Source organism: Jaculus jaculus, chromosome 12 (genome assembly GCF_020740685.1).
Source record: "Jaculus jaculus isolate mJacJac1 chromosome 12, mJacJac1.mat.Y.cur, whole genome shotgun sequence".
Classification (NCBI taxonomy): Eukaryota; Metazoa; Chordata; class Mammalia; order Rodentia; family Dipodidae; genus Jaculus; species Jaculus jaculus.
In genome coordinates this window covers 13,980,503-14,003,735 of record NC_059113.1, presented here as the reverse complement: position 1 = coordinate 14,003,735, position 23,233 = coordinate 13,980,503, and the positions used below count along the sequence as shown (strand labels likewise).

Here is a 23,233-nt window from a genome sequence, read left to right as displayed (position 1 = left end):
CCATTTTTCTTGAACTTCCCAGCCTCTAGAATGGCCATACAAACCAAATAAGTGTCTATTTTTTAAATTTAATTTTTATTTATTTATTTGAAAGAGAGAGAGATACAGAAATAGGGAAGGAAAGAGAGAGAGAAAGAATGGGCATGTCAGGGCCTCCAGCCACTGAAAATGAACTCCAGATGCATGTGCATCTGGCTTATCTGGGTCCTGGGAAGTTGAACCTGAGTCCTTTGGCTTTGCAGGCAAGCTCCTTAACCGCTAAGCCATCTCTCCAGCCCTAAATGTCTATTTTTAATATGCATTATCCAATCTGTGATAGCCAACTATAGGAGCAGAAAACAGGCTAAGACACGTAGCAATCTTATGAAGTAGATATTTATGTTATTTCTGCTCTGGACACAAGGGAACTGAATCATAGTAACCTTTTTATTTTTTATTAATCAATGTATTACTTATTGGTTGGCTATTGTTTTGGGGGAAAATATTTTTCCTACCTTAATCTTAACTTAATTTTTTAACTGTTATTCTGCCTTTAAAAGAAAAACATAGCCAGGAATGGTAACACATGCCTGTCATCCCAGAACTTAGGAAGCTGAGGCAGAAGGATCAGAAGTTCAAGGCCATCCTCAGCTACATGGGATTTGAGGCTAGTGTGAAGTACATGAGACTCTGTCTCAAAGTAAACAAATAAATAAGTGCATAGATATATAAATGAATTTTTAAAACCATAAAAATGTAAAATAAATACGCACTGAAAATCCCTAGGATGGTACTAAGATAACCCCAACCTCACCAATTTCCCTGGGTGATTTGGGTATTTGATAAGGTCTGTAGTTTCCATTCACTGAACAAACTCTTCTTTGATTCAAGGGAGGGAGTCATTTAAGGCTGTTGTCATTGTGTTTATGCGTTTACTCTTGTCTGGCATTGTGAGACTTGCCCTCCTCACTGACCAGGAGAAAGAAGGTTTGCAGGGACAATAGGTGATGCTGAAGTTAACTGAAGAGTCAAGGTTGGCCATTCTGAGGATGGCTGGGTTGGGGACCAGGAGACCTCATCTCTTCTAGATGGTTCTAATTGTTTTGTGTGTTTGTGCACACAATCCTAATCATTATTATTTTCTTGTATCTTTTTTAATTTTTAATTTTTATTTATTTGAGACATAGAAAGAGAGAGAGAGAGAAAGAGAATGGGTGCACCAGGGCCTCTAGCCACTGCAAATGAACTCCAGATATGTGCGCCCCCTTGTGCATCTGGCTAACATGGGTCCTGGGGAATCAAACCTGGGTCCTTGACTTTGTAGACAAGCACCTTAACCACTTAAGCCATCTCTCCAGCTCTTCTTGTGTCTTTTTCTTGGCACGTATGTGTGTGGTATGTGTACTATAGCGTCTGCATGTGTGTACACAGATGTGCATGCCCAGTATGCACACATACGGACACTGGGTGTCTTCCTCTGTCGCTCTTCCGCAGCGTGTCCTTGAGACAGAGTCTCCCACTGAAACTGGAGCAGCTACTTTCTGTCAGACTGGCTGACAAGCAAGGCCCAGTAGTTCTCCAATCTCCACTCCCCGCAGGACTGGGGGTTCCAGGGGTGCAGAGCCATGCCCAGCTTTTGTACATAGGTGCTTGGGACTGAACTCAAGCACCCTCAGGCCCTCACCCTGGCACAGCAAGTGCTCTTATTCACTGAGACAGTTGCCCAGCCCTTATGTGTTTTTGAGACCCAGGCTGGCCTGATTCCTTCTGCTTCTGCCTTCCAAGAGCTGAGGTGATCAACACGTGCCACTTGCCTGGCCACAGACTTTATTATTATTATTATTATTTCATTAACATGAGCTAGTCCTTTTTCGCCTAAAATGGAAGCTGCCTGAGGTCAGGAGGCCCCTGTACACCCTCTAGGTTAAACCTCCAGCTCCCAGCATCAGCCAGTGCTCTGTGGGTGCCGACAAAAGGCACTGAGCAGAGACTCCCCTCATCTGGGAGGCAGGGCTGAGCCCTGGGAGCAAGCTCTATGAGTTTCAGAGGGGGGAAGGGATGGAGATCAGGATGCCTTGGTGACTCGCTCCATCCTGCCCTCTGCAGAGCCTTTGCCTCCAGGAGGAAGCTGCGTTACTGGCGCTTCTCCATGAACTGCACGGGCACCGAGGCTCACATCTCCAGCTGCAAGTTGGGTCCACCAGTGTCACGGGACCCTGTGAAGAATGCAACCTGTGAAAATGGGCAGCCGGCTGTGGTCAGTTGTGTGCCTAGCCAGGTCTTCAGCCCCGATGGACCTTCAAGATTCCGGAAAGCCTACAAGCCAGAGGTGAGGACTGGACAGAAGAGGTGGCCACTTGGTCTCTGGCAAGGGTGATGGGTGGAAAGGGAACAAGAGGGACCCCAGGAGAGAGTGAGGAGAGGCCCCTCTGTGGAGGACAAACTCTGGGCAAGAGGAGTACTCCATGGTCACCTGTCACGTGCTTCATAGCACCAATGATGTGGGGTGGCCAGATGGGGACCCTGTGCACAGTCCCCAAAAGAGAAAAGCCTGCAGGACTCAAGGACTACTGGGGAGGTAGGGTGCAGCTCTCCAAGCCACGTGATGCCAGCTACATCATTTTGTAACCAGCTTTGGCTTTATTTCCAGTAGAAAGGTTTTCAACATGCGAGAGCACCTGCCATTATCTCGTCCAGGTCATCTCTGCACTGGTCACATTACACTTGGATGAGCCAGCCCTGTCATGTTTACAGAGGGCATGTATCAGGGTGACAGAATACATGAGAGCGGGTGGGAGAATAATTGAGAAATAATTCCCATCTCCCCATATAAGTGAGGTCCTCCGCTTCCACCGATGGATTCCTCCAGACAGGTGAATCATCCCAACCTCGGCAGGCCTGACTGTGAAAAAGAATGTCTCCCCTCTTCTGTCTTCCCTTCCATAATCAAGAAGAGGCCGTCAGCTTTTCTTTTCTCTGTTCTTCCTTTCTGCCATGTATCCATCACATAGTCCCTGTGAGCGTGAGTGCATGCGTGCACGCAGCGTGTGTGTTGTGGGAATTGCTGACCTAGGACAGCTGGAAAGCACCTGGAACGAGCAGAGGGTGGGGGAGGACAGAGAGTTGATCATCGATCAAGGGTTGGATCTCTGGCCCTGATAATAAATAACCTTAGGCATGGCCAGATAAAAGCTGCGTGCCTTTATCCCATTGGCAAGGGGAGTTCCACACCAGCTATAACGGGGAGCTAAGGAGAGGGTGGGGGAGCTCCCACAGGGCGTGCTGGTAGCCAGTGGAGCAGCAGGGGTCCCTCCCCAGAACAACGCCTGTCTTCCCTCTCCCTCCTCCTGCCTCTCATCTTATCCCTTGGTCCTCTGCACTCCTCTCAGGGTTCTTCTTGGGGCTACGAAATCAGGAAAAGAGTGACCAACCAAGAAGCATGCCTCTCCCAGGCTGGGAGGTAGTGGGATCAAAGATCTCGGGTCTAATGGAGAGAAGTGAAATGCATGCTGGGAGCTCAATCCTCAGGCCAGTGTTTAGGAATAATTGGGAAGAACCCTTGATTTCCTGGCACTTCTGGGGAACATGAGCCTAGCCTCTTCAGGCCCCTCAGGGATCTTGAAAATGCGGCTGTGACCACCCACAGCTAGAGTAAGGGGAAAGCTATGCAGTGCTATTTCTAGGCCCTCCACAAACCTGTCTCCAGCCCTCACTTCCCCTGCCACATGCTCTGATGGCCTCATCCTCATCCAGCCTGTGTTTTCCCCATGTGTCATCCAGAGTACCAGGTCCTACCGTTTTGGAATTCCTCTGCTGTGATGTTTAACACGAAGGAGTCAGGTTCATACCAAACCGGTGAACAAACCAGAGGCTGACCTCACACTTTCCCTTGGTTTCTGTTTTCACTCCAGAGCCAGCCGGATCTCTACACGGCCCCTTCGAGGGGCGGGGGCTAGGGCTAGATTACATTCAGGCACTTTGTCTCCATCCCCTTGAGATCAGGATGGTGGGCTCCATGTGAGAGGACCCTGTATTCCACGAGGCAGCTTGGGAAGAAGGTCGCTAGAAGTCACAGTTCTACAGAAAGCAGGAGCCATCACCAATATTTTTAGTTACTATGCTGTTTATTTAATTTTGGAAGAGAGATACAGATAGAGAGGGAATGGGCGTCTAGGGCCTCCAGCCCCTGTAAGCAAACTACACATGTATGCGCCACTTTGTGCAGCTGGTTTACGTGGGTCCTGGGGAATTGAACCTGGGTCCTTTGGCTTTGCAGGCAAGGGCCTTAACCACTAAGCCATCTCTCCAGCCTGTTTTTTGTTTGTTTGTTTGTTTTTTGTTTTGTTTTGTTTTGGACTCTTTTGAGGTAGGGTTTCACTGTAGTCCAGGCTAACCTGGAATTCACTATGTAATTTCAGGGTGTCCTCGAACTCATGGTGATCCTCTTACCTCTGCCTCCTGAGTGCTGGGATTACAGGCATATACCACCACACCCAGTCCCTGTTTATTTGTTTATTTGTTTTTTTTTTTAAGAAGGACTAAAGTTCCTGAAGCCACGGGGATTTTTGTACTCAGTCCACCCTCTTTTACTTCTCCCCCCTTGTGCCAGGTTCTTGGGGGCTGGGGGGGGGGTCTGTGAATCTGGATGATGCCGCAGCACCCCACCTTGCAAAGCCAGCCCCAAGTTGCCATTTGTGGGTGGGGAAGGTGGCTGGAGGGTAGAATCGGGCTTTTGCATGAGGCCTAGGTCATCACGGTGCTCTGTGGTTGTGAGTGGTTCCAACACAGCGCCCCCAGCCAGGCCTGCCTTCTCCCCATCATCAGCAGACAGGCTGAAAGTGGTCTCGGCTAAGGGCGGCACAGGCCAGGGTCGAATAAGGACTCTGGTCTGATCTGACGAAAATGCCAGCACAGTCCCCAGAGGAACATCAGCCATGACTCAGAGCCCCGAAGACTTCGGAATCTCCTGAACGCACACCCGTACGGGTGCACCCGTACACACATGTGCAAGTGAGCCTGCCCACAAGGTTGCGCACAACCATCCCTGCACACCTGTGCGTGCACACAGCCACGGAAGCTGGCGCCCATCTCCTATCCTGTAAGAGATGAGAGGGCGGGCCTTGCTGTTGTGTCATTCCAGAAGGGTAAATTAGAGCTTCCGGACTGTGAGTCAGCATTAGTGGCATTTTAACTGCAGCACCTCACCGTCTGTGGCTCTCTGGAGGCGTTGCATCTTTTGAAGGTCTGAGCTGATTTGGACTTGGACTGGGTCTAGGGAGCTCTGGACAGATACTGGTCATAACTAGCGAGGCTCCCCATCCAATGCAAGGTCCCTGCCCTGAGTCATGCCCTGATCAGGTCTAGCTTTCCTAATCAAGCCCCGCTTTCTCTTATTTTCTTTTATTTATTTACTTATTTGGCAGAGAGAAAGAAGGAGAGAGAGGGAGAGAATGGGTGCGCCAGGGAGGCCACTGCAAACGAACTCCAAACTCATGTACCTCCCCACCTTGTGCATCTGGTTAATGTGGGTCCTGGGGAATTGAACATGGGTCCTTCGGCTTTGCAGGCAAATGCCTTAACCTCTAAGCCATCCCTCCAGCCGTCAAGCCCCACTTTCTAGGTCCGGGTCTTCCCTTGCTTTACGGCTCCTCCTGCCCTGTGTGGCGCGCAGCAGAATCATAGGCATGTAGGGCAAGCCAGGAGTACACTGCTACAGGCAGAGGATGGGGTTCATTTGTCATCTGCAGACATTGTGGGTAAAGCGTCTTCCTCACAGGGGGAGGAGGGACGAACTGGAGGTGGAGCCAGGAGCTGAGCATGGAGGAGGTGGTGGGCCGGCAAGGGTCTCACATGGGCTTCCAGGGCAGAGGCTCGTGGGAAGCTGCACTGGGAGCTCATGTCACCTCACCCCCAAGAACCTGAGCAGGTTCAGCCGCTGAGCTGGGGGCATGGCCTGGCCAAGGGAGCCGGGAGGGAGGGGAGCGGAGGAGGGTGACAGCCCGCAGGGTGCGCTCAGCAGGACCATGTGTCTCTCCAGCAACCGTTGGTGCGGCTGAGAGGAGGAGCCCAGGTCGGGGAGGGGCGCGTGGAGGTGCTCAAGAATGGAGAGTGGGGCACCGTCTGTGACGACAAGTGGGACCTGGTGTCAGCCAGCGTGGTCTGCAGAGAGCTGGGCTTCGGGACTGCTAAAGAGGCCGTCACCGGCTCCCGGCTGGGGCAAGGTAAGGAACGGGGTACCTGATGGTGGGGCCCTCTCTCTCTTCACGGGAAAATGCGGCCCTGTGAGCCCAGCGCTAGGCGGTGGTCGTGACCTCAGGCTCCTTTTGTCCTGCTCCTCCCTGAAGCAGGGGCCCTGTCCACCCAGGAATCTCAGGCCCTTCTCCAGAGCCTTAGAGAACACTGAGTCCCCATTTTATAGACTTGGAAGCTGAGGCGTAGAGAAGGGAATGAATGAGCAAGGTGAACTGGCAGCCAGTGGGTACTTGTGTCTAGGTCACCAACTCCCCACCCTGTGCCCCCTTCAGGATTCACAAACCCTTCCTCCAGGAAGGAAACTCAGAGTCCAGGAAGTGTGCCTGGATACAAAAGAGCTAGCCACCACCTTGTTTTCCCGCCCTGCCACAGCCTTGCAGACATTGTACCCCCGACAGCAGAGAGAGAACGTGGTTTGGACTTCTCCAGGGTCATAAGACAGTCAGGAGAAGAGGCCCAGTTTTCGCTCTTTCCAAACAAATCTCTTATGTGAGCAAAGCACAAAAATGGGAGGCTTTTGTTGGGGGCTCTGCTGTCGCCTCCAGATGACACAGAACGATGGTGTCCCCTCTGGTGTGAGGCCATGAAACCTACCCAGCCTTGCAGGCTTGAGTCTGTCAGGACCCTTCGCCTAGGCCAAGTGGCCCCGATGATGCCCACCCTTCCCCTGGAGAACTGTGTTTGAGTGAGACGAGTCATGGTCATTTCTGGGGCTCCGTCCAGCCCAGACCAGCAGGGAGACCACTGCAGCCCGTGGGTTGCCATGGTGGTGGGGGTGGGGAGCAGGGAGTGGTGCTCAGGCTGCAGACGAGGGTGGGGTGTCCTAGTCTGTGAGTGAAAGTGCTTCTCATGCTGCTGTGCGTGGGGCCGTCACCCCACAGAAAGGAATGTGGTGAGGTCATCAACTGCAGCCTGAAGAAGTAATAGTCACCATGGGTCCAGGCCCTGAAATGCCACAGCTGGTGATTTTTCTCCTGTGGAAATCCAGCATCCTGTTGAACTTAACCTCTAGTGCAGCTACTGAACACAGGCTCTCACATCTTAGCAGTAAGCTCATCTGAACTGTGCCATCTGCTGGTTCATCCTGAAGCATGCCACCCCCAGCTGCCTGGGGTGTTCGTAAATGGTTACCTGGGCCCAGAAGGAGGCTCTGTGGAGTTAAGATCAGTCTGGGGGGTCAGAGATGGGCTCTGCTAGATAAAGCCCCGAGTCCTCTACTCCATCATCTGAGGAGGGTGAGGCTCAAGGGGATCCCAGTAGTTGCCAAAGACTGGAGCGCCATCGCCCAATGCGGATTCCAGCTTCCTGGTTTTTGACCTCTGGGCCTGGTCACCTCTGAGCCTCTTTCCACGTACATTCTCCCATCTAGGAGGCACGCTGGGTGTGCACTGAGGGGTGAGGACCTAGGGGAGGTCATCAGCAGCACGCTATGTCATCTGGAAGTCCCCACTGCGTCACAGGACAATGCATTCTCTTCCCTGGTCCCAATGAGGGAGTCTGGGTCCCCTCAGCTTCTGAATGTCCCCCCAGTTCACTCTACTGGCTGATCCACAGGTGGACTTGGACCTTCTTTCCTAAGACCTACAGAATAAGGGCCGCTCATCCCGAGGCATAAGCAAGCACTCTGTGACATGGCCATTCCGTGTGTCATGGGCGGGGGCTATGTGACCTGATTACTTCACTGCCCAGAGCAGCCAGAGGTTTATGAGTTTCTGAGGATCTGTAGGAAGAGGCCCTGGGCATTTTTGATGCTGACCTTGAACGCACCTTCTGCCATCTGCCGTGTTGGGTGGGTGACTCCAGCAGGCAGGAAGGGAGAAGTCTCACGCACAGAGTCAAGTCGCAGAGCAGACACGGTCAGTCCCCAGGTCCTGGCGAAGCTGATGGAACAAGCAACCACACCCATGGGTAGTTTAAGGGCAACCAGGGAGCTGAGCAATCTGAATCTTCATCCTGGCCTGACCACCTGCTTGTCTGGTGACCTTGGACGACCTTCTGGTCCCGGGCTTCTTCACTGTAAATCAAGGTGGCTGGATGGATGCTGTGTGCGGCTCTGTCTGGCTCCAGCAGCACAAGGATAGATGATAGGTCACCAGAAGACTCTGCCAGGACACCCCCCCTCCCAGAAGGACCCCAACTGTCTGCTGACATATGGACTTCTCATATCTGAGCCATATGTGAGGTGGGCCTTTGTGTTTTATCTGCTGTCCGTAGAGTCATGCCCAGCAACAAAGAGGGAGAAGGGAAAGAAGAAGGGAAGGAAGGGAGGAAAATAAAGGGAATGAAGGGCAAGGAAAAAGAGAAAAAAGAAAGGAAACAAGCACTCCAAATGAATAATTATGGCCAACTGAGCAGACACTTGGTGAAGATTATCCAACATCCTAGACCAGTGCCTCTCAGTAGAATTACAATATGAGCCACATATGGAATTTTGAATTTTCTAGCATGCACATGAAAAAAAAATGGCAGGTGAAGCAAACTTTAATACTATATTTTCCTCAACCCACTATATCCAAAATACTATAGTTTCAATGTATCATCTGTAGAAATTCTATTAATGAGATTGCTTGCTGTTTTTCTTCTTAGAGATTTAAAATACAGGCAGTATTTTTGTTTCCAGCATGTATCAGTTTGGACTGGCTACAGTTTGAGTGGCGCTGGGCAGGGCAGGAGTAGAGAAATAGCTTGAACATCCTCTTGCCAACAATAAGACATACACGTGACAGGCGTGCCACACGTGCAAAAGTGAAGCGGAGTTGGGTGGAGCAGAGCTTCTGTTTGCAACATGCACACCACCACCCACACACTCTTCTGTTCTGTTGTGCTTTCCAGAATCTGACTGCAGCCTGCTTAGCTTACCCTTAAGGCATTCATTGATTTGTACCCACAAAGACCATGCAGTTCTTTTTTTTAAGATTTTTATTTTTATTAATTTATTAGAGACAGAGAGAGCAAGAGAGAGAATGAGAATGGCTGCACCATTGCCTCTAGCCACTGCAAACAAACTCCAGACACATGCGCCACCATGTGCATCTGGCTGACGTGGGACCTGGAGAATCGAACTGGGGTCCTTAGGTTTTGCAGGCATGCGCCTTAACCGCTAAGCCATCTCTCCAGCCTGAGACCATGGAATTCTTAGGAAGGCAGACGGGAGACAGGAGCTACTCATGGTTCTCCCACTGCACCCTAGTTCTGCTGCAAGCCTGTGGTCTCCAGACCGGGGCCCCCATGGCAGAAGAGCAATCAAGCAGGAGATGGGGCAAGAACTATGAGAGATGCAATTTAGGGAGTGCTGCAGCACCCAGGAGCAGGTGAAGTCTATAGTTCTGGAATGCAGAAGGAACCAGGTGCCCATGGACACCATGGGCATGCTGCCACTGGACCCCAGCACCATTGCCCGCCTGCCCTTCCCCTGACACAGAAGTGTATGGATCAGGGAAGAGAGTAAGGCACATTGGGGTGCTCGCCTCAGACTCTGTCTCTGAAGTGCCTTGAACACACGTGTCGGGAGGGTGAGCCTCACTTCGAGGCCTCATGCCCAGATCTGCCCAAGAGCCACATAGATTTTTCTCAGCAATTAATCCAGGAGGGGCTGAGGAGATGGATTAGTGGGTAGAATGCTTGCCACATAGGCACAGGACAGATCCCCAGCACCCATGTAAAATTTGGCCAGGGTGGTGTCTCAGCCATCCGGAGGCAGACACAGAATCCCCGGTATAAACTGACTAGATAGACTAGCTGAGTCAACGAGCTCTGGGTTAAGTGAGAGATTCTGTCTCAATAAATAAGATGGAGAGCAATGGAGGAAGACAACCCATGTCAAACCTCTGGCCCCCACATGCACACACACACATCTACACACACACACACACGCATACACACCACATACATATGCATGCCAAAGACAGGAAGAAGAAAGATTAAAAGAAAGAAAGACAGAGAAAGAAAGAAAGAGAAAAAGAGAGTGAGGTTTGAATGTAATTATCCCCTATAGTCTCAGGTGTTTGTAATTAAGCATCCTACCTAGTCCCCAGCTGGTGGAGCCTTTGGGAGCTGGTGCCTTGCTGGAGAAGGCATGATGTCTCTGGTGGCAGCCCTGTTTGCTCCACTTAGCTCACTGTCTCTACTTCCTCCATGCTCATATGGAGATGTGAGACTTTGCTGTTTGCTTCAGCCATGCTTCCTTGTCCCCAATGTGATGAAACTTCCCCCCAAACTGTAAACCCTCCAGAACTAAACCCTTTCCTTCCATAAGCTACTTCTATTTATTTATTTATTTATTTATTTATTTATTTATTTATTTGAGAGAGAGGCAGATATATATATATATATATATATATATATATATATATATATATATATATATATATATGTATATGGAGAGAGAGAGAGAGAGAGAGAGAATGGGCCACCAGGGTCTGTAGCTACTGCAAACGAATTCTAGATGCATCCACCACCTTATGCATCTGGCTTTATGTGGGGAACTGGGGAATTGAACCCAGATCCTTAGGCTGTGCAGGCAAGTGCCTTAGCAGCTGAGCCATATCTCCAGCCCAACTACTTCTTTTTTTTATTCAGAACTTCAAAATAAGAGCATATTGCAAATTTCTCTTATTCCTATTAGGTTATACTCTATGAACCTCCCCCCCACCCCAGTTCCCAATCCACTGAGAGCCTCCTCAGTGGGGTTATTGGTAATCACTGTGGGTTCACGAATGAACCAGTCAGTCTGTATGGGAGGGACAATGTCTCAGAGTACACCTCCACACCCTGTGGCTCTTACATTCTTCCCAGCCCCTCCTCCATAATGTTCCCTGAGCCTTGGGGGGAATGTTTTAAGTCTCCTTTAGCAATGAGCTCTCAGCAGTCTATGATTTATACTTTGATGGGTTTAGAGTCATATCTGTGTTTCCTGCCTTCTCGACCCGGAGGAGGTGTCTCTGGCTAGCAGCCAGAGTAGCGTTCATGTCTAATCCATACCTTCCTCTCTGGTGTTTCCTGGTGGTGGAGATAGAGATGAATTCTCTTGTGTTAGGAAGTCAGCCTGCTTTTCTTGTCATATGGATGGGTGTTGGGTCTCTTCAGTATTCACTGCCACTTGGAAAAGGCAGACTCTCTAGCCAGGAGGGAGAGCAGCATGGATCAAAGGGGATCATCATAGATATTTAGCAAGCTTCTTGTTCAGGTGTTTCGTCCCCGCAACAGAAGGCAAACGCTCCAGAAAGAAGTGAGTCAACAGTCACTAGGTGGTGGCCAAAGTGTGTCATGCCCTTGACTTGCCACCCCCACCCCGTGTGGTCTAACAGCTCTACACAGCCACAGAGTTCTGTTTGTGCTGAATCTTGGAATGGAGAACTCATCAATGTCCCCTGATGTCAAGGGGGAGAAAGAAGAAATAACCTGAGCCCATTATTTATTTGAGAGAGAGAGTTACTTGGCCTATGATCTGATGACGAGTCAGAACTAACCCTGGTCCTAACACCCTCCGTGTCCTGGGTCCCTAGCAGCCTGACATACTTAGTCTCCTGTGTTCCTCATGCTGTCAGCCCTGCGAGAGAGGTGTCTGTGGTCCTTTCCAGATGGAAAAACGGAACTCAGAAAGGTTTGTCACTTCCCAAGGATTATTCATCACCCCCGGCCCTAAATCCTGAGTTGGATTTAACCTTGGGCTGACTGTGAGCGCTTTGGCTCATGAGTTAGAGATTTAAAGAATAAAAGGTGCAGAAGCCTAGACAAGCACGAGGTCATCTGAGGCTATACCACAGAGGGGACAGGTTTGAGAGGTCACTTGGAGGCTTCTTAGATAGGCAGGCAGGAAGCAGCCCTCCGCAAAGTAGGAAACAGCAGATGCATTTGGGAGCCTCGAGCGCTTGGACCAGATGGGCTCCGCTGTTTCCTAAGCAACACCTGCTTACCTTTCAGCCTGGGTGTCTGCCCTGATGCTTGTATTAGTTTCTCATTGCTCAGACAAAATACCCTGCTGGCAGCAGCTTAGGGGAGAAAAGGGGTTTATTTCAGCTTACAGTGTCAAGGAGAAGTTTCATCGTGTCAAGGAAAGCATGATGGGAGCAGACAGCTGGTGTCACTCGGTCACATACACATGGAAGTAGAGGGCAAGTCAAGCCAGGCTGTAATGCTTCAAAGCTTCCCCCGGCAAGGCTCTACCTCCTCAGGGCTCTACAGTCTTCCCCAGTAGCACTACCAACTAAGTATTAAAACTCAGGGAGCTTTTTACATTCAAGTCATTACAACTCCACTGGAAGAGTTTGTGCTCAGGGGTTAGTACCTGGTTTGAACCCTGACTCTCTCACTGAGCCAAGTACTTCGTCTTCTTCTCACAGTTACTGTATAATGGTTCCATGGATTAGTAGAAGCCACGTGTTTAGAATCCAACACACAGCAAGTGCTCAGTGAATACCAGCCATCGCCACCTCCCCATCATTATTCTGAAGGTCATCACACAAACCCAATCCCGCAGGGTGTCCAGGCCCCAGCTTGCGTCCTGGCCCACCTCAGTCCTTGAGCTGTGGCCCTTGCTTGGACGTTCTTCCCAACATTATCCCTGAAGTGTTTTTATAAATTTATAAAATTTCCAAGGAATTGATGGCCTCACTATTCATGAATTTCTAAGGAAAACGTAACTTGGCTCTTTCCTTCTAAAAGTCATGTTTTTGGGCCTCAGTGTACTTAGATAGAGGCTGATCCACATAGCCCATCGACCATGAGACCACAGCCCCCGCACCCCTAGGAGCTCCAAAGCACCTGTGCTCATCTCCATTTTTATTTCCGACCACGCCGTGCCACAAACTTTTGGGTGACTCCTGCCTCCCCAGGAACTGGGCAGTCTTTCCTTATCCACTGTTGAGTCTTCAACATGTGGCGTGGAGGCTGACAGATCACAGAGCCCAGCAGAGTCAGCAGCATCGATATGGACGGCATGTGAGCGTTTCCTGTCTTCTGAACACTGGCTGGGAACTTAGAGAGGAGAGCAGACAGACCTTCAAGAACAGGGGATGGGTTAAGGCAGAGAGTTCGAAACAATGCTGTGGGAGGGAACTCAACTGAAACTGGGTTGGGCGGGGGTCAGAACAGTTTCTCCAAGGAAGTGAAGGATGGGACAAGAGTCACCTGGTGGGCTTTGGAAGGGAGAAAGGGCCAGGCAGAGGGAGGAGGCTGAGACTCCTAGGTTGAGGTGCAAGGAGCCCGAAACCCTTGTGGCTGAGGTAGGAGGACCAGGCAAAGCTGGAACACAGGTTTGTAACAGTGCGAGGCCTCCAGGGTCATTTGGTGGTGACAGACCCTGTGCACTCCTTCCTAAGGCCAGTAGTGGTAAGTCACTGGGCCACTCTCAAGTGAGGACTAACCCAATCCGACATGCGTTTGAAACTCTCCTGGACTGCTTTATAGGGAAGAGATCGGAACAAGCCAGAGAGGGAATGGAGGTTGTTTGGTCATTGCGTGTGGGAGAAGCTAATGTGAGCGTGGTGTTGGTGGAAATGAAAGGGAAAGAAATCCCAAGCTTTCAGATTGCCCGGAAGTGAACAGAACCTGATGGGTGGGTTGTCCGGAGTGGAAAAAGAAGTACAAAAGATAGTCTTGTGGGTCTGGCAAAGCAGCAGGTGCTTGGAGGAGCCATTTCTTGGAACGAGGAGGGCTGGTGGAAAACCAGGCTGGGAATCAGAGACAGAAGAAAGCTTCCTAGAAAGTTCACCCGACCAAGAGGAGAGTGCCAGGCCTGAGGGAAGCAGTGTGGGGTCCCGAGAAGTTCCACAAAGAGAGGTGAGAACATGTTAGAGCCTGAGGGACAAGAACTCAGCGAGGGGTGGGGAGGAGACTCGGGAAGCAAAGAGATAATAGAGGTCACAAAGATGGGGGTCGGCACATGCCAGGACATCAGGAAAGAGCTGGGCCTGAGGGCCCTGCCCAACTCCACAGGACTCCTGTCTCTGTGAGCAGAAGGGCCTGGGAGGCTTCTCAGTGTGGAAGGCTTGCTCTTGTCATCCTGCCCCTAGTCAAAGGAGCCCCTGTGGCAGTTCTTTCACCTGCCCCCTGGTTCCACACCCCACCCTTGCCCAGGGTGTGAGGCACAGTTGGCTTTGGCCACAAGGAGCACTGATAGGAAACGGAAGTGGCCAGAGGAGAGGACTTGGGGCACTTTCCTCCTGGCTTGGTCCCTCAGGCCCTGTGCCCCTCCACACAGAGCCAGCTGTTCTTTTCATGCCACTTCTCTCCTGGGTGAGGTGTCAGCTTCTTGCCTCACTCATAGGGCCAGTGTTATTAGCCCTGAGTACTGAACTACCCCTTTTATAACGTCCCTACACTTCAGCCATATGTGCATTTAAAACAAGGTCTCATTCTACGACTCACTCTATAGCCCAGGCTAGCCTCACACTCACAGCAATTCTCCTACCTCAGTCTCCCACCTGCTGGAATTAAAGGTGTGCACCACCATGCTAATACCTATATTTTAAAATCCCCTTGTTGGCTGGAGAGATGGCTTAGCGGTTAAGGCACTTGCCTGCAAAGCCTAAGGACCCAGGTTTGATTCTCCAGGTCCCACATAAGCCAGATGCACGTGGTGGCACATGCGTCTGGAGTTTGTTTACAGTGGCTAGAGGCCCTGGTGAGCCCATTATCACTCTCTGTCTCTATCCCTTTCTGTCTCTAATAAATAAAAATAAATAAAATAAATAAATAAAAATAAATCTTAAAATAAAATCTCCTTTAGAATTAGATTAGAATCAGGCCATCTAGTTCTTATATACCACTTGTTTACTGCAGGGACTATGACTGGAATAACAGTAGTCACTCCTTTCAGATTATTTTGTTGTTGTTGATTTTTGTTTTTCGAGGTAGGGTCTCACTCTAGTCCAGGCTGATCTCAGGGTGGCCTCGAACTCACAGCGATCCTCCTACCTCTGCCTCCCGAGTGCTGGGATTGAGGCGTGCGCCACCACGTCCGCCTTCCTGGATTGAAGTTGGGAGGGAAACGTAGATGTCTTCTAGCCCAGCTCCATTATTAATGTGAGAACTCTAGTATTGAAACATGCCGAGTGCATTACTTTAATGGTTGATGTGACAAATGCCCGACAAGAAGTAACTTAAGAGAAGGATTTGTGCTTGGAATTTAAGAAAAAATACAGTCCCTCACGGTGGGGAAGGCAGGCGGCAGGTGCAGCAGGAGACAGCTGGTCACATTGCATCCATGGTCAGTGCAGCAGACAGCCTCAGGTCACTGGGATGAGCTTCCAAACCAGGCACAGTTGTGGAGGAAGGAGTTTATTGACACAGATAGAGGGAAGGGTCTATGTTGGCAGAAGACGTTGGCCCTCCCTTTCACAGATCCAAGCAGACAGAAATACCACCACCAACACACAAGCAAGCAAATACGCTTCAGGAACCCAGGCAGAACTCTGGCACTTTGCCTGTCTTCAGACTGGAACTCTGGGTCTGCCCCGACACCTCCACACCTTAGGGTTGGACCCTAGGATCTCCCCAGTGACACCTCCTCCAGCCAGGGTAGCTGGAGATCTAAATTACAAGCTTTAACAAGTGCCTGAATCTATTTGGGGGACATCCATTCAAACCACCACAGCCAGGAAGCACATAGCAAACAGAAGTGAGGACCAGCTCTAAAACCTCACAGCCCGCCTTCAGTGACCTCCATCGATGGTCCATCTCCTAAAGATTCTAAGACGTTCTAAAAGAGTGTAACTAGTCAGGGACCAAATGTTCAAACACATGAGCCTGTGGGGATATTCTAAATTCAAACCACAGCCCTGAGTGATCCGACCAAGGTCCCAGGGCAGTTTGGTGACGAGTTTTATTAGCACAATGGCAAGGATATATGCCAAGACGGCGATGTTCTTTCCAAAGAGATGGGGCTTGGAATGTGGAGCTGATTGAAGGCAGTTTGGGGGATGAAGAGGGAGATTGTGGTCAGGGACATCCTGGCCAGCTCCAGGAAATCTGCAGACGCTTTCATGGCACGCATTTCTTTTTCCTCGCCAGGGATTGGGCCCATCCACCTCAACGAGGTCCAATGCACGGGCACAGAGAAGTCCATCATCGACTGTAAACTCAACACCGAGTCACAGGGCTGCAACCACGAGGAAGACGCGGGCGTGCGATGCAACATCCCCACCATGGGCTTCCAGAGGAAGGTGAGGAGACTGGACACCCAGAAGGGGCTGGGTTGCCGGTGCCCTGGAGAATATAAACTGCCCACTCTCCCTCTGAAGGACCCTCCCGAGCGTGTGAGGGTGCTCGGTGGTGGACTTGGAGAAAGGGCTCTGCCGCTGTCACTTTTAATGCCACTGTCACCTAGCATATGTTACAGTGCCAAGTGAGCAGACCCATTTCAATGCCACCTCCATACTGGCAGGTATCTGAGCATCCACTGTGGGCCATGCCCTCCTCTGGCGCTAGACATTCAGGGCCACAGCAACTCAGTAGACTGTAAGGGACTCGCATACCTGTGACACCATTGGCGTACATCCTTTCCACAGGCCAAGAAGAGTCACGTGGACTGCCGGTCAGTAAAGCCCTCAATATAAGCACAATACGGATAGTGGTTTGTAAACAGAGGGAATTAGAAGGCTGTCAGCGGAGACACACTCCCGCCTTCCTGAGACATGACTCGTATGTGGCCTGCAGCCTAGGGTGACCTTGCCCACAGAGGATTCCTTTCCTCCTTCCTGGCTATGCAGAAAGTCTACTCAATATTGCAAAATACCTGGCAAATCCTACATAGTGATCTTCACTACGCCTTGAATTTGCAGGGTGCTCTGTGGCAGCCAGAACGGAGTGGCATCATGTGTTTATGTAAATAGTCAATAAAGAGACATTATGAGGGGAAGGAGATCAATGCAGAGAAAAATCAACTCCTACCAAATCAGAGAGCCAGAGCCTCAGAGGCCCCCAACACCTCAGCACTGAAGCAGACCAAAAATGAACCCAACATGGCTCAGGGAAATCTTGCGGAAGAGGGGGCGGAAAGAATGTCAGAGTCACATGTTGGGTCATGATTTTCAGAGACATTTATCATACTAATAACTGGGGGCTAACTCCACAATGCACGACCCATTTTCATTAACAAGGAGGGTCTAATGGGAGGGGGTAGATCACAGATGAGCCTAAATAATGGTACCAAACTGCCTGTATTTACTGAAAAGAAAACTAATAAATTAAATTAAAAAAAAAAAAGAGAGACATTAAGGCATAGAATGTGCCGGGCCCCACTTGGACAGCAGCAGTCTTTGACCTTGGCAAAGGCACACCAGCTCATTCCTGACCCAGTAGGCACAGTGCCTGGTACAATTCACTCCCCCTCCACCTCCCGCCACCCAGGCTGTAAGTAGAAGCACAACTGTGGGTGACAGAGCCATGTGTGCGTGCTCTGGGTGGCAAGCAGGGAAGCTGGCCATTTGGCACTGCTGCCCGGCAGGACCCTGGGAAAGCCCTGATAAGACGAGAGCACATGCCAGCCGCGAGTCCCGGTGTGCCGGCACGCCGTGCAGACGGGCCGGTTAAGTGAGACGAAAGACCTCGGGCAAAGAAAGTGAGCATTTTCTCCAGAACTGTGATCACCAGAACTGAGTCAAGCCGGCTGCCTGATCGCGGCGACAGAAATGACTCACTCCCGGTGCCAGCAGTGCCCACCTTCCTAGGACTCAGGTTCCAGGACAAGACCACCGAGCTCAGGCTTAGGTGGCAGGAGGTGTGGTGCCTGAGTCTGTGGGTGCTCGCTCTCCCCAATGTCCACCCTGCGAGAAGACATTCCTCCGGGTGGGGCCAGGTAAGCTGCTGCGGTAGCCAGCCAGGCTCCGCGTGACCGCCGCGCGCAGGACGTGGAGTCAGAGTCACTTTAGCATTATCACGTTAGTCAGCTGGTGCGGCCATAACAAAACACCCCCAACAGGCAGGCTTAGCCAGCAGGAATCTCTTTTCTCCCAGTCCTGGAGCCTGTCCAGGCCAAGGGATTTCAATGTTTGATTTCTTCTGAGCCCTCTCTGCCTCTGACTTGCAGCTGGCTGTCTTTTCATTGTCCTTACCTGACCTCTCCTCTAAGCATGCTGTCCCTTGGCCTCCTTATAAGGACACCGATCTGACTGGTTTAGAGCATTTCCATATGATCTCACGGGACCTTAATTACCCCATCTCTAAATATAGTCACATGGGGGTCAGGACTGAAGCAAAAGAATTAGGGAAGAGGGGCACACTGGGGATGTGGCTCAGTTGGGTGGAGTGCTTACCTAGCATGCATGAAACCCCGGGTTCAAGCCTCAGGACCACGTAAAACTGTGTGTAATGGCACGTGCCTATAATCCCAGCACTTAGGAGGTACAGATAGAAGGGCCAGAAGTTTAAGATCATCCTCAACTATGTAGCCTGGGATCCTATCTCCAAAAAGAAAGAAGACAGCACTCAGGATGCAGAGGTAGGAGGGTTGCTGTGAGTTCGAGGCCACCCTGAGACTGCATAGTGAATTCCAGGTCAGCCTGAGCTAGAGTAAGATCCTACCTTGAAAAACCACAAAAAAAAAAAGAAAGAAAGGAGGGAGGGAGAAAGAGAGGAAAGAAGGGGGAGAAAGGACAGAAAAGGAAAGGGAAGGAGGGAGGAAAGGAAGAAGGGAGAAAAGTATAAATTTACTGGTTGAATATATGTGAATAAAAAAAAAACAGTTTATTAAAAAAAAGAATTAGGAATCTGGAGAGATGGTTTAATGGTTAAGGTGCTTTCCTGTGAAGCCTAAGGACCCATGTTTGGCTCTCCAGGTCCCACGTAAGCCACATACACAAGGTGATGCAAGGACACAAGGTGGCACATGCATCTGGAGTTCCATTATAGTGGCTGGAGGCCCTGGCATACCAGTAATTTTCCCTCACTCTCACTCTCTTGCATTAAAAAGTCCAGTCTGTTGAGCTTGCCTCAAAAAAAATTTTTTTTTTAAGAATTAGGAGCCAGGGGTGGTGGCACATGCCTTTAATCCCAGCACTCGGGAGGCAGAGGTAGGAGGATCGCCGTGAGTTCAAGGCCACCCTGAGACTACATGGTGATCCCTAGTCAGCCTGGACTAGAGTGAGACCCTACCTTCAAAAACAAAAACAAAACAAAACAAAACAAAAAAAAGGTTTTCTTTTCCTGGGTGATGGTGGGTGATGGTGGTGAGATGTGGACCAGATTCTGCTGGCTGACCCTAAGGCTCCCAGGACCCCATGGTGGCTGATGATGATTGGCCACCTTTAGCTGGCAGGCCTCATGGTTGCCAGGATGCCAGCACCTGCATGGGGCCCTGGTATAACAGTGTGCTAGGGGTCCAGGAAAGTCCTTGAGCCCTAAGCCCTAGGTTCATTTTTTTTTTTAAGTTTTTTTTTTTTTTTTTTTTTTTTTGGAGAGCGGCAGACACAGAGAGAAAGACAGATAGAGGGAGAGAGAGAGAATGGGCGCGCCAGGGCTTCCAGCCTCTGCAAACGAACTCCAGACGCGTGCGCCCCCTTGTGCATCTGGCTAACGTGGGACCTGGGGAACCGAGCCTCGAACCGGGGTCCTTAGGCTTCACAGGCAAGCGCTTAACCGCTAAGCCATCTCTTCAGCCCCCTAGGTTCATTTTTAATTTGGATCAAAGAACTGAATAAAAAAAGAAGACTGAGAAGGATAATTATTAAAATTATTATATTAATTTTGAGAAGAACAGAGCCAAGGAAAGACACCAGAGTGGCTAGACATCCCACATGGAGGGCCTGGAAAAACTGTGGAAAGAGAAGAGAGAAAAGAAAGTTCAAGGAGCTCCTGACATGTGGGGCGCTGGAGGGGATAAAGAACCCAGGTGGAGAGGAAGGGCCAGGGGCCCTCCCCTCTGCTCAGCCAACTGAGGTGGAAAAGTCACCCACATCTAGAAGTTCCCAAGTGGTCAGAGCACCTGCCCTCCCCTTGCAAAGGCATTTATAACCTTATAGTGGTGGGCTGTCTTCCGCTCAGGTGACCCAGAGGGACAGCTGGATGGTTAGGGGTAGGGGCTGTCTCAGGAAGAGGCTAGCCCTGACACCAAGTTCCGGGGCCTGTATGTCCAGAGGGCTTCGTGGCCAGCCTCTCATAAAGAAGACGAGAATGACACACTCTGCCCAGGTCTATCCCAGAGCTGACCATCCTGCTCCAGTATAGGCATGGGTCCAGGCCTGGTCAGCCTTGGAGGACCACCGCAGCGTCTGGGATCCTTGGGAAATGTCACTGTTGACCACATGACACATTATTTGGCCCCATGCCCCTGAGACACTCTGCAGCGTTAGAATTCAGGACAAGGACACTGCTCTCTGGCCAGCCAATTTAAGAGAAGGCTACTTCAGTGGATGGGGACACAGGCCCCTTGAGACCTTGGAAAGAGAGAACAGATGACAAGAGCTTTCTCATTGAACTTAGACCTGGAGATTCAGGGCCACCCCACCTTCTGGAAGTAAGAGCAAATGTGAACAGGGGTCCCAGGCCCCTTTGATCTTGCCCGCATCGACCTCAAGTCGATGGAGGGAAGTCAGTCTTTGGAGGTGGGCGGCAGGGCTGGGACCCACCTCCCCCAGGTGCAATCATTGGGACAGGGCCCAGTGCATGGAGGATTTAGAAATGATAATCCCAGTGGAAAGTCACTTTGCTTTTTATTTTTATTTTTATTTTGGTTTTTCGAGGTAGGGTCTCACTCTGGTCCAGGCTGACCTGGCATTAACTCTGTAGTCTCAGAGTGGCCTCGAACTCTCGGTGATCCTCCTACCTCTGCCTCCCAGGTGCTGAGATTAAAGACGTGTGCCACCACACCTGGCTCATTTTGCTTTTTTTTTTTTTTAATTATTTATTTTTTTTTTATTTGAGAGCAACAGACACAGAGAGAAAGACAGATAGAGAGAGAGAGAGAGAATGGGCGGGCCAGGGCTTCCAGCCTCTGCAAACGAACTCCAGACGCGTGCGCCCACTTGTGCATCTGGCTAACGTGGGACCTGGGGAACCGAGCCTCGAACCGGGGTCCTTAGGCTTCACAGGCAAGCGCTTAACCGCTAAGCCATCTCTCCAACCCTCATTTTGCTTTTTAACACGCCACGGGCTGCCACTGTAAACACAAGGTCATTCAGAAGCATTCATACCCGCACCCTTCACTTCCCACCCATGTGCTCCAGCCGTGGAGACCTTCGGCCCTGCCAGGGAGGAGGCGGGAAGTAGCAAGCAGGTCCAGGGGGAAAGGAGTGCCTCCCGGACCGCTCAGACTCCCAAGATGTAGAAACAAGCAAGGCCTGCGGTCCCCCTCACTGTCCCCACTGTACTTTGAGTCTTGGGCATATGTCTCAGGGGACCATGGCCAGCCAAGGCCACGCCAGCAAGCTGGAGACTTGAGAGCTTTGGAGTGGAGAGGAGTGCCAGGGAGAGCTTGGCAGAAATGGCTTTCACAAGAGATACAATCAGGTGATTAATGAATGCCCTAAGCCCCAGAGGCCAGTCCAGACCCCAGGGACCCAGTGGCCAGAGAGCAGCACTCCAGAACACCTAGGACAAGGTCCAGAGCCTGGCCTCGTCTCACGGGGAGTCTGTCCTGGTCTCCCATTCCCTTTAGCACTTTGGACAAAAATGCCTTTGAAGGAAAAAAAAAAAAAAAGGGCTTTTGGACAAAAGAATCCTTAGAAAAGACAGATTGGGCTGGAGAGATGGCTTAGCGGTTAAGCGCTTGTCTGTGAAGCCTAAGAACCTCAGTTTGAGGCCTGACTCCCCAGGTCCCACGTTAGCCAGATGCACAAGGGGGCGCACGCGTCTGGAGTTCGTCTGCAGTGGCTGGAGGCCCTGGTGTGCCCATTCTCTCCCTCTCTCTCTCTCTCTCTCTCTCTCTCTCTCTCTCTCTCTCTCTCTTGCTCTCAAATAAGTAAGAGTAAACAAAAAAAAATTTTAAGATAAAAAAGAAAAGACACAGATTAAAGACAGTTTGGAGGTAGGGTAATTAAAAGTCATGTAACTTATCCAAACCTCTGCTTCTCCATCTGCCCTGGGGCTGTGTGAAGACTGAAGGTTCATGTTCTTAATGGATTTGTTCAGGGTGAGGATTAACGCTCCATGAAGCTGCCTGGGAGTTCCCAACTGAACATAGCACATGTCACATGTATGTGCTCTGTACCCATGGGATGAGTGACTAAGTCCAACAGAATCCAGGTAACATGTACACAATTCATGCCACCTTTTAGGAATCCTCAGCCTTACCAATGAAGTCCTCAAAGTAGGTGTTCTGACAGAGTACAGGACACCCAGGTGGGACCTCAATGTGAAGCCCTGCTGGAACACACAGGAGTTGAATAACTAGATGGCCAGGTCAGGCCACCTGGCTCGGGATGGGGTGAATTGGGGCTGATAACAGCATGAGGAGACTCCCTTCCATCCCAGTGACCACGGTTTCTTTCTATCTGTAGCTACGCCTGAACGGAGGCCGCAATCCCTATGAGGGCCGAGTGGAGGTCCTGATGGAGAGGAACGGGTCCCTCGTGTGGGGGACCGTGTGCGGCCAGAACTGGGGCATCGTGGAGGCCATGGTGGTCTGCCGCCAACTGGGCCTGGGGTTCGCCAGCAATGCCTTTCAGGTGAGAGGCCCCACCCCCCAGGGCCTGACCATCCTCCATCTAGCCTGGTCTTTCCCAATGTCAGTCAGTCATCTTCATAATTTGTTCCACCCCAGGCACCAAGAAGGGACAGAACTAAGCCCTTGCACCAAGCAGAGCTCATTCTGGCCATAGCTCTTTCCCTTTAGCTCCTTCCCTGTTAGCCCTGAGCCCTGAATACACTGTCTACACTCACGTTTAAACCAGTATCTTCTGGACTTTGTAGCTCAGCCAAGAGGACACAGAAGTAAGTCCTGACGACTTCAGGAACCTGTGCTCTCTCCCAAGCTCCGTAGCTAACTCCCCCACTCTCCTCTCATTTTTCTCTGCTAGAAATTTCTCTGAAGTTTAAAGCCCCATCAATAGGAAAAAAGGCCCAGTTA

The 23,233-nt window shown here is 50.7% G+C and overlaps 1 protein-coding gene across 1 annotated transcript in view; it reads left to right on the top strand.

The window, feature by feature from the left end:
- Loxl2 (lysyl oxidase like 2) overlaps positions 1-23,233 on the top strand; it is an 80,087-nt gene that overhangs the window by 33,817 nt on the left and 23,037 nt on the right. The window contains exons 4-7 of the mRNA XM_004665813.2: positions 2,086-2,308; positions 6,017-6,200; positions 16,243-16,394; positions 22,665-22,832. Coding sequence (XP_004665870.2) covers positions 2,086-2,308; positions 6,017-6,200; positions 16,243-16,394; positions 22,665-22,832 — 727 coding nt within the window. The remainder of the gene's footprint in view (positions 1-2,085; positions 2,309-6,016; positions 6,201-16,242; positions 16,395-22,664; positions 22,833-23,233) is intronic.